The 11,116-nt window shown below is 41.2% G+C and overlaps 1 protein-coding gene across 2 annotated transcripts in view; it reads left to right on the top strand.

The window, feature by feature from the left end:
- The window catches only part of ttll11 (tubulin tyrosine ligase-like family, member 11), a 20,057-nt gene extending 10,851 nt beyond the window's left edge, over positions 1 to 9,206 (top strand). Inside the window, exons 7-12 of one of the 2 annotated variants that reach the window (XM_020619515.1) lie at positions 756 to 851; positions 933 to 1,045; positions 5,075 to 5,242; positions 5,365 to 5,613; positions 7,094 to 7,200; positions 7,828 to 9,206. In XM_020619515.1, coding sequence (XP_020475171.1) covers positions 756 to 851; positions 933 to 1,045; positions 5,075 to 5,242; positions 5,365 to 5,613; positions 7,094 to 7,200; positions 7,828 to 8,138 — 1,044 coding nt within the window. In that variant the 3' untranslated portion in view covers positions 8,139 to 9,206. The remainder of the gene's footprint in view (positions 1 to 755; positions 852 to 932; positions 1,046 to 5,074; positions 5,243 to 5,364; positions 5,614 to 7,093; positions 7,201 to 7,827) is intronic. The other variant, XM_020619517.1, reaches the window with a different exon arrangement.
- The last annotated feature ends 1,910 nt before the right edge of the window (positions 9,207 to 11,116 follow it).

Genomic DNA, 11,116 nt, shown 5'->3' with positions numbered 1-11,116 from the left:
GGCCACTCTGCCATAAAGCCCTGACTGGTGGAGGGCTGCAGTGATGGTTGACTTTTTACAACTTTCTCCCATCTCCCGACTGCATCTCTGGAGGTCAGCCACAGTCATCTTTGGGTTCTTCTGTACCTCTCTCACCAAGGCTCTTCTCCCCTGGTAGCTCAGTTTGGCCGTACGGCCAGCTCTAGGAAGGGTTCTGGTCGTCCCAAACGTCTTCCATTTAAGGATTATGGAGGCCACTGTGCTCTTGGGAACCTTAAGTGCAGCAGAAATTTTTTTGTAACCTTGGCCAGATCTGTGCCTTGCCACAATTCAGTCTCTGAGCTCTTCAGGCAATTCCTTTGACCTCATGATTTTCATTTGCTCTGACATGCACTGTGAGCTGTAGGGTCTTAGACAGGTGTGTGGCTTTCCTAATCATGTCCAATCAGTATAATCAAACACAGCTGGACTCAAATGAAGGTGTAGAACCATCTCAGGGATGATCAGAAGAAATGGACAGCACCTAAGTTAAATATATGAGTGTCACAGCGAAGGGTCTGAATACTTATGACCATGTGATATTTCAGTTTTTCTTTTTTAATAAATCTGCAAAAATGTCAAAAATTCTGTGTTTTTCTGTCAATATGGGGTGCTGTGTGTACATTAATGAGGAAAAAAATGAACTTAAATGATTTTAGCATATGGCTGCAATATAACAAAGAGTGAAAAATTTAAGGGGGTCTGAATACTTTCCGTACCCACTGTATGTGTCTCAGATATTAGGTTTTGACATCTTGCTGATGAAGAACCTGAAGCCAGTACTACTAGAGGTCAATTCCAATCCCAGTATGAGAATAGAGCATGAGCAGGAGGTAAGCATGAAAATCAGCAACTGTATTTCTGTACTGTCATAGTTTTTTGCTTTGTACTTATAAATGTTTGTGTTTATTCAGGTGGCACCAGGGGTTTTTGGATATGTTCCCAGTCCAGTGGATGAAGAGGTCAAAGTGGGTGTGATCAGGGACACACTGCGTCTCATGGACCCCAGGCACAGGAAACCTTCAATGTAAATAGTAATAATATTCACCTTTATTTGGCCAAGTATGTTACACACAAGGAATTTGTTTCCGGGACAGAACCGAGGCAGCCTTCTGCAGCGCATATACACATACATACAGTAAAGACACAGTTTGAAGTTCTTATATCCTCTAGTCTTAAGAGCCCATTTTCAAGGACGCGGTACCTTACTCTGCCCATCCCTCCACAGAGCCGAGCTCTGTAGCTCTCCATAAGCCCGTTAAATGTAAAAATTTAATTCAGTTGAGTCGTGGTAGAAATTCATACATCTCTTTATAAGTCTGGTGGCTCCATCTCTCTGGCTGACTGGCCCTGTGTGGTGCTTGGAAATAAATCTCCTCTGCCATTTGGGTTTGTGTTTCTTCCTCTCGATCTGTTTTCCTTCTGTGACAAGAGGATTTATTATCTCTGTTCTGCCACCAACTCCATTTCTTGCCTTTCTCTCTCACTTTTTCCTTCTTCCTTCATTCCTTTTGGACCTCCTCTGCAGATTATCTTCTGTATCAAATATTTGATCTGATTTGTTTTCTGCAGGTGAGAGGGATATCTTCCCAGGGATAATACCTGCTAAACTGTTATATTTATGACCAGTATCACATTGATATAATATGTTTAATCCTCATTCCCCTTGCATTGCTGTATTTTCATCCAGCTAGAATCAGCAGAATCACATCTTGTACTTATCTATGGCTGCATTACACAACAGTTTAATGTGGTATATACATCTAAAGTGCTGTTCTTTTCAAACTAATTCCTATCTGTGCACTTTTAGAGACACTTAATACTTTAATCTAATGTCCTTCATCCTTATTATGCTGACATAGACCTTAGGCCTGGAGGTGGTGGGTGTTAACCAAAACCTTCCCATTTCTGTCTGTACATTAAGCAACTGTTAATCTTGAACAATTAACAGCTAATAATTAGCTACCTGACAGAATATTAAGACGACTTTAGTATCAGTTAACATGTTTCAAGCTAAAGTGTCAAATATTGACACTTATTTGTAAGCAGCAAAGAACTGTTGATAAATACTGCACATTTACAAACATTTAAATGTGATTTATGTGTTTGACATTATAGTGTAAATATTTTATTCTTGTATACTGCTTAAAAATGATAAGTGGAGTTCCAGTCCACACACAGGCAAGGTGCATTATGAAGGAAACAAGTTGAATGCACTGCTGAAGATGGAACAGTGGCAGAGACAAGGACGGGGTTTATGATGTGTAGAAAGTTATTGCTGGCTAAACGGTAATGTTTTAAGTTCTCATGTATGTGTGGAAGATACCATTACACTCAACAGAGTGAAAGGACTTGGAATACGTTATAAGCTTAATGGAGAGAGGAACAATCATGACCAATTACATTTTTAAAGAGCAATAGTGACAACAGACCTGTCCAGGGTGTACCTCACCTCTAGCCCAATGTCAGCTGGGATGGGCTTCGGCCCCCATTTGTGTGGGAAGATAAGGCACTGCATGTGGAAGTGAGTGCTAAAACTTGAAGCTTGGCAGATTTAAGGAAAATAAGCAAAAGAGACAGGACTATTTTGTATTAGAACCACACCATCGCAGAATAAATCTCAAGGATGCTGGTGAACTGTAGCTTTTATTAGAACATAATTTAAGCACCATTCACATGCATAGTTTAGATTCAGTTCAGTTGTATTTTAATGAGGAAGAACTGATTTGTTTTCCTTTTTTCTGCCAACTTTCAGGATCATTAACAGTCTTTCAGAGCAGAAACAACATGTTGCCAACGTCGTTGCAGGAGGTTAAGTCATTTGTTTACTGCACAGATGGTCTGCTAGTAAGTAAATATACCTACGCTGTGGTCACTGACAGATGTTTTGCAATGAGATGGATGTGCTGCAGTCACTCAGAACGCAGAGTTTAGACTGAGCTCACCCCTGTATGCTTTCTCTGTAGTCAGAATGAATTGAAAGGCAGGTGAGAAGTGACCAGGCACACAGTGACAAGGCCCAGCTGGGTAAAAGAATGGTGTTGCTATTTCAAGGAGATGGAGAGAGAGCTTATATAAGAGAGAGAAGTAAATAAAAAAAATGGTAGAAAACGGAAAGGGGAGAGAAGGAAAATGAAGAGACAAATGGAGGATTTCCAGCAGGAGGTTGTGATGCTATCAGTGTCTGTCAGACATGTACTCTTTACACCTTGCTCATTAATCCTGTGTAGGATGTCTCTGATGGTGATTTATGAGCCCCTGTGAGAGCTGAGTGGGTGACGACATAAAATGAATATTTATTATAGGGTGCAAGAGACACAATTACAAAAGCATCATCTCCATAAAAGGAAGTGTGGTCCAAGGTACCTAAGGTTGAACCATGTGTTTTTCAGGTTCTCATTCTGTTACTGAGCTGAGGCCCGCTTTGAGAGTCCCAAATTGTCTGAATCTTGTGTGAGTGTGTATAGAAACAATAGAGAAAAGGGGGTTGTAAATCATTTACACACATTTATTGCTACAGTACCAGTGGGAGTCTATTTGTTCTGATATGACTCATGTTCTGAGAAAAGCTTATTCTGATTTCTGAAAAGGAGATTAATGTAGAGACACTTGGATTTCTTTTCACTGACACACTGCTACCTTTAAAGACATTTGACAGTGTGCAGTAGCTCTAAAAATGTATTCATCAGGAGACCAGAAACCACATTTATGCAGGTTAATGTCAGCTGCATTAGACTTGGTTCTTCTCCATGTACACTCAGCTAACATTTGGCACTGGGTGTCTGTGTCTTTTTAATAACCTGCCATTCTTTGCCCTTTACCCTCTCTCTTCTCCCCAATCATTTCATTCACCCTGTCTGCTGTTTGCAGACATACCCTTCATTGTCTGTCTAGTTGTCAACTCCTGTTGAAGATGTGTCCATTTTTAGCCGAGCCTGTCCTGCCTAAAGAGTTGGGGGTGGCTGCTGAGGGATAATTGATTCTATTAAACATTCAGCAGTGCGCTCTCAGTGCCATTCACACTGCTTACTAACTCATGAAGAAAAAATCTGCTGTTGCCCTTAAAGGCCCTGCACAACCACACAGGTGCTTTATTCTGCTCAAGTTGCTGTGATGGGAATTATCTGAAGTCCCTGGACTCCATCTACTAATAAGAATGACAGGAGAGTAATATGTGCTGCCACATCAACAGGAGAGTGAGTGAGATGTCACAGTTGTGTATACGCCCACACATTGCTGAAGGTAAAAATACACTGAATATCAGGCTCCCATTTATTTTCCAATAAAAGCAGGAAATCACTTAGGAGAAGCACAAAGGGGTAGCCAGCAGTGAGAGAGAGAGCACAAAGTTCAAATAGACAAACTGTGACCTGAAAGAAGTGGAAAATTGTAGTTTGGTAATGAGTCACACCTGTCACTGACCTAGGTCTGCAACTAATGATATAATAATATGTTTAGCAAAAATGAATGAGTGATAATCACATTTTTCCAGTGTCTAAAAAGGGACATCTTCAGATATCTTGTTTTGTCCAACCAACAGTCCCAAAATCCAAAGATACTGAATGGTTCGTTCCAGATGCTTCCGAGCCCAGAGCAGTCGACTGCACCCCTGGACACTGTTGACATACAGTAGGGCTTCCTTTTGGCACAGTACAGTTTTAAGTGGCATTTATGGATGTAGCTGCATATTAGTCCTGATTTCCACATCACTATTTTCTGTTTTAATTTTGATTCTACATACCTCCCTAACCTTTTCTAATTTGGGGTTGTACCACTCTATTCAGGGGGCCCTGAGCAGATCTTTGGGTCTGCAGTACTCGAGTCACAATGCTGCTCCCGACAAAAGTCCTCTTCATTTCTGTGCTTTGTTTTACTCAAGTATCCAAACTGGGTGATAAATTTGGCACTTCCATCATGTAGATGAACTACTGCTGCACTTAAATGTTGTAGATGTCAGCCCGGGCAGCGAAAAGCTGCACACAGGCTGTGAGATGAGGGAGTCAAAAGGGAGTTATTTATCCTTCATCCACATTATTGTTCTCTGTCCCCTTGCCAGGCTGCAAGTGCAGAATCAAGTGAAAACCATAGTGAATATATCTACCTCAGGTGGTTGGCTCGCTGTAACTCAGCTGACAAAAGCTCTCTGGGTTGTCCCTATGGGTTTGTGCTTCGGTTCTGCAGTACCTGCATTACTCAGCCCTGGACAACACAAAAAGCAGGAAATGTAGGGACCTACATGTAGTTTCCAAATCTGCCGGTTAAATGCTGGGCCACCTTGCTAATACATTAATGATGTCTGCAGTAAAACTGATGATAATCTGCCTTTTCTTTTCTATTCTACCACAGAAGTTCCCAACTGAGGGCTGGTGGGTTTGAACACGGGGAAGCGATTCCTGTGGAGGGAGAGACACGAGAGAGGAATCCGGATGAAGGAGGAGCTCTGCCCTCGCTGTGTCTCAAGCCGGTCTACCCCAAGTACACCAAACAGTTTAACTACCTGCGGCTGGCGGAGCGAATCGCAGCTCTGTTCATCCGCTTCCTCGGGGTCAAGGGGAACATGCGTCTGGGCCCCACCGCCTTCCGAACCTTCATCAGGTGCAGATTTCATGTTTATTTTATTGGATCACAACCAAATCAGTAATATAAAAATATTCATGCCAATACATTATTCAAATGACCACATACAGTTAAAAAGATTTGTTAATTGAAGTTTTATCAAGATGTGAGTGAGCAATATTTAGACTGACACAACCACAATGAACTAACTATTCTTTTCATGATTACTGGATTGATACAAGTTTCCTGCTAACAGCAATGCCCTTTGGTGTTTTCTTAAAAATAATGTCATGCAGTGACCAGTAAAGATGTTGGTCTTAATACTAACAGGTACATCTGGGGACTGTGAACTTTGTGTGTGTGTGTGTGTGTGTGTGTGTGTGTGTTACAGCATGCGTACCCTCAGTAGCCATTTATTAGGTACATCTGTGCAATCTATTGCAATTCCTTACAACAGATCTGCCATTGTTTCTACCTTTAAGAGGCTCAAAATGGTCAGTTTCTGGTGACATTTTCAGATATATGTTTATTATTAAGGTTACAGTTACATATATTGTTGTACTCTATGGGTATATCTCATGTCTCTTATAAGGACCGTCATTTCCCTCACTTGCATCTTTCCCTTATATCTTAGTCCCTCCTACATAAGATGCGAGGAAAATATGAGAGAGGACTCGAGGAAATGCGGTATTAACAGCATGAGACATCCTTTCCTCAGATCCTTCTTCTGAAGTCTCCAATCACCAACTGATTTCAGATAAAGGGGTGTGTCAGTTTACAAAAAACGTCCACGAAGGATGGTCTCATGTTTCCTCAGTCATGGCTCCTCCAGCACCGTCCTCGGTCCTCAGAGCCAAAATAAAAGACTTGGAATGTCCTACGTCCTCGGTTGACCAGAATGACTTCTGGGTCGGCTGAGGATGTAGAAACGATCTTATAAGAGACATAAGACGTACCTAATTACGTATAGGCGTTCTACTTTTTTTTTTTTGTCCTTCCTGTTTGTATACATGAGGTACAATATTAGAAACCACTCTCACTGGGTACATTGTAATTACCTTATTTAATTATCCCTCCCTACCTCGCTCCTGCTTCAATCCAGAAGTGGTTCTGGTTCTCTGTCTTCTGCTCTGAGGAGTGAGGAGGGATCTCTGAGGAGCCATGATGGACGATACACACAACCAGACCATCACACTGAGCCAGACAGCAGCTACACAACGGAAGAGCTGCAGGCCCTGAACAACGACCAACATTAGCTTTACTGCTAATGAACTTAGCTTGTTCATTCAACATTTTACAATGAAATTTGCTCTGCTAATGTCAGTTTGCAGGCCAGATAGCTAATTAGCTGCTCACATTAGTGATTGTGGTCAGATGTAAACTTGCATGCAAATGTCACTTTGCTCCAGTTAGATGCTGGTCTGGTATCTAGTGATACACTGTCTGCCCATGGCTATTGAGACAGCTCAATTTGTTTATTTTCTGACTAGCCTACTTTATTTTTCCTGGTTGTTTTTAGGACCTGTAAACTGAGCAACAGCAACTTCACCATGGCTTCAGTGGACATCCTCTACATAGACATCACGCGTCGCTGGTCTGGAGCAGTTCCTGATTCTAGAGAAGCAGGTAACACACACGCATGCTAAAATGAAAGTCTCACAAAGAAACAACATGTAGAGGACAGAGAGCTGGGTGTTCTTGAGAACCAGAGCAAATAATGTGCTCGGAGATAACTGGTTGTCATTCTTTGTCAGATTCCCTCTGACACCTTGCTCCCATAATTGAAATGAGCTGAGATCACAATGTGACAGCGAAGACACTACCCCACATGAATTATTCAGACATTGCACCTCACAAGGACTGTTTGTGAGGCATAGCAGATGGATGGAGATCACAGGGACCAGGATGGAAGGGTCTGTACAGAGGAGATTGTGTGCTGAATAGAATGAGCTCATGTATTCAGGGAGACTGAAGTCAGGGTCTATGATGACAGAGGCCTGTAATTTACATCATGGGTCAGGGTCTGTGTACCGTATGTGCACTGGGAGAATTTGTGAGGAACCAAGAGAAGCTTGAAAATTTAATATTACAAATAATGGCAATCTTTGGTTGGTATATGCAGCAAAGTTTTAAAAGTTGATATGATTTAAGTTTTGGAGAGAGATTTTATTTTTGTTTGGTATAATTTCTTTATTCAGCAGTTCTTCTACATGTGTCTTTGTGCTCACCTCAGCCACACTTCCTGTCTTTCAGGTATGGGACTACAAGCATTTGTGGAGGCCTTTTTCTACCTGGCAGGTCGCAGGTTCAAATCCCTGGTGCTGAGGGAGCAGGTAGTGTCACTGCTGGAGTTGTGCGAGGCCCAGCTCGAGGCCCAGTTGGGCATTGAAGACAGACGCTCTTTGAGCTGCAGCAGGGCGCTTCCACGAGCCATCAAGACTCAGACGCTGAGCCTCAACCCTCTGCTCAGCTCCCCGGCTCCTCTACGAAGGGCGGCCAGCCAGGACTACCGACTGCATCAAAGACTCAACCCTCGCACACTCAGGGCCAACGTGGAGAACTGACAAGAGAGGGCTTCAGACGGTCACCCAACTCCTGAACTGCATTTAGCCTTTTCCACAGGGACACTGGGTGTCCAGCTCTTCTTTGACAGCTCCCACCAGGGGGTATGATGGGAGCTGAGAGAAGGAGTAGCTCGACTCCTGCTGGTTAACTAGCAGAAGGACTGTTCTCAGCCTGATTACTTCTTTCTTCAAAAGAGGAAGACATCTGTGGGTGCGTTGGCGTGGAAACGAGGTTGGTGCATTTCTTCCTCTCCTAATGGTGATCATGAACACTATGGCCCAGTCAGGAGGAGAATTTGGCTGCTTTTAATATTCCTTACTGATTCTACAGGGTAGCTGTTTTGCTTCTCTTCACCTTTATATGGCAACACATACACTGAAACAATTTTTTATTTAGTTTTTTCTAGGGCTAATTTTAGATGCTCTGCTTCAGTAGATTTACTCAATTCACACATACAGTAAATAAATGAGTGTAAGGGAGTATCCTTAGTATGTGTGTTTTGTTCTTGAGTTTTCTCTTTGAACTATTGCATTTGCACAGAAATGGATGTGAGGGTGACTGAGCATTTGTCTGGGCATATTGTGTGCTTGTGTGTGTGTAATTATTTAAGTTTAGCTCAGTGGTGAAAGCTTATTTACAGCCAGGGGCTCAGCTGTGTGTCCGAGCTCCACGAGCCCATTAGTGATGAGTTAAGAGAATAAGTTGTCAAAGGGAAAAGGCCATGCCGCCACTTACCATCTTTCACTTTGCAGCTAATCTGGTCTGGCAGCATCAGACCTTGAGAGAACATGTTTTTATGATCATGACGTTGTAGCTAAAGAACTGCCTTAGGAATTAATGTCAGAAGTAATTGCATGGCATGAAGTTTCTGAATTTAAACAAATGCATTGTTTCTTAAATGCGATTCAGATTTTGCTGTAAAACCCTGTATAACGAAGTAAAGTAAACGTGTACAGTAAAAGATACTGCTGTAAATACTATAGGACTGACATTTACTGCAGTATGTATTTGATAACATTAAGTAGATTTTAGGTTATTAACACTAATTAATATGAATTAAATGTTATAGAGCTGCAAAAGAATAAATGTTTGCTCTTTACATTGTAAATGTGCGTGTTATGCTGTGTTATTGAGTCTAATGGAACATTCCATCTCTGGCATTTGAATTTGGCAGCTATCAGTGCACACTTAAATGTGCCAAACATCGGTTAATTTGTTTTAGCAAATCACATTAAGTCTACTGTAGATGTGCATGCCGCTGCAAATACCTTGCACAGCTCATATGTACAGTGAATTATTACTGTCCCACCACAGAATGATTCCCCCTATGGGCTCATTAAAGGGCATCATTTGTCACATCATTAGGGGATGATATGTAATGTAAAGGCAGAAGTGTTGGCAGTTTGTGCTGTGTACAGTACATCTTCAACGATGAGTCTGAAATAGTTTTTTTTTTTTTTACATTTTAGGACTTTCGATATCTTTGATAGCGTAACCATCTGCCATTGTTTCCTCACCTTCTGTCACAGAGGCTGTCATTGCCAGTGAATGTTGCTGCTGTAGTGTCTCAGTTTTTGTTGTTGGTGTTGCCCAGTGGTTCGACAGCTGAGATGTCCATCACCCACTTCAAATTTCTGTCTTATCCTTTGCTAGTTTGCTCAGGCATACACCAAGCATCTTGTTTTGTCTGCTACTGAATGTGTTAGCTGTAAATACATAATATAATAATTGCCAATTTTAATTGATCACTAAACGAAATTTATTTCAGCTGTTACCCTGACAAACTCACCCTTCCCTAATTAAAAGCAGTAATAGTCTTGCAGTCAAAAAAATTGTACTTTGTGTTGCTATATTACATATGTATTAATCTGTAAGCAGGATTTGAAGGCAAGCTACAACTTTTGCTTTTGTTGTGGAGTGAAATTCAAGTTTGTGCTTTTTGGCTGTTGCAGTGTGTTTGACGGGAAGTTGTCATCAACAAGTGGCTTAATTTGTGGATGTTTGCTTCCCTTTGATAGTTTCGAACTATGGTGGGAGAGTGTTGGCAAGTGGTCAGACTAGTAGCTGGTTTTATCTTTGCCCCAGGGAGTATGTTCCACTTGACCAAAGAAATAATTGAGCCTCTTAGGGAACAAATAACGGCACAGGAGCTGTTTTTTTAATATAAATACAACAGGGCCTCTTGTTACATACTTTTATAATAATCTAATTGTAATATTTAAGACTCTTATTGCATGTTGCATTCCTCCTGCCTTTCAGCTATACTTACAGTATAGTGTAAGGTATTTTTTATTTAAGTATCAACTCAATTTACAGCTACAGCCATTTGAGAGAGACATTTTGCTACAAAATCGCCTCCATTTTTGTTGTTAATGCCATTTCAGGCTTTCTCCTACCCTCTGAGGGGAATAACAATCAGGCAGTATGTAGGTCAGACTCTGAGAAGTGGGCACTGCTCAAAATCACTCTCTCACTCTGCCATTGGATCTTAAGTCTGAACATATGTTCTCTCTATAGCTGCTTTTCATTAATCTAGGTCTGAGTATTTAATGAACATGTAATTCATCATGCGTGCACTCTAAGCTTCATTTACATTTCATTATAAAGCATCCCAGAACAATGCAAGCAAGGCAATCAGACTGACAATGGGAAGAAATTTTAAAATAGCTAAATAAAACTTTAATAGGTCTAGTTGCAAATGTACATAAATTGCACTGCCACAATTTGTCAACACCAATTCCTCTGTACATTATTGTTTTATCACTGTCATCAAAGGAAGCAGAATCCAGCAAATACTTTATACTTTCAACATACTTACAAAAGTATTTTCTACAAGATAATAGAAAACATACATCTTTTACTTTATAGCTTTATATTTTGATTGATCTCTTGTTGGACTGGCTGAACTGCGTAAAGAGTGAGCTCATGGTTTTTTGACTTTTTGTAACTGGAACTGAGGTGGGAACATGGATGCCAT

This window comes from Monopterus albus, unplaced genomic scaffold (genome assembly GCF_001952655.1).
Source record: "Monopterus albus unplaced genomic scaffold, M_albus_1.0 scaffold221.1, whole genome shotgun sequence".
Classification (NCBI taxonomy): Eukaryota; Metazoa; Chordata; class Actinopteri; order Synbranchiformes; family Synbranchidae; genus Monopterus; species Monopterus albus.
Note: the sequence above shows the minus strand (reverse complement) of the source record. Positions and strands in the feature narration are given on the sequence as shown.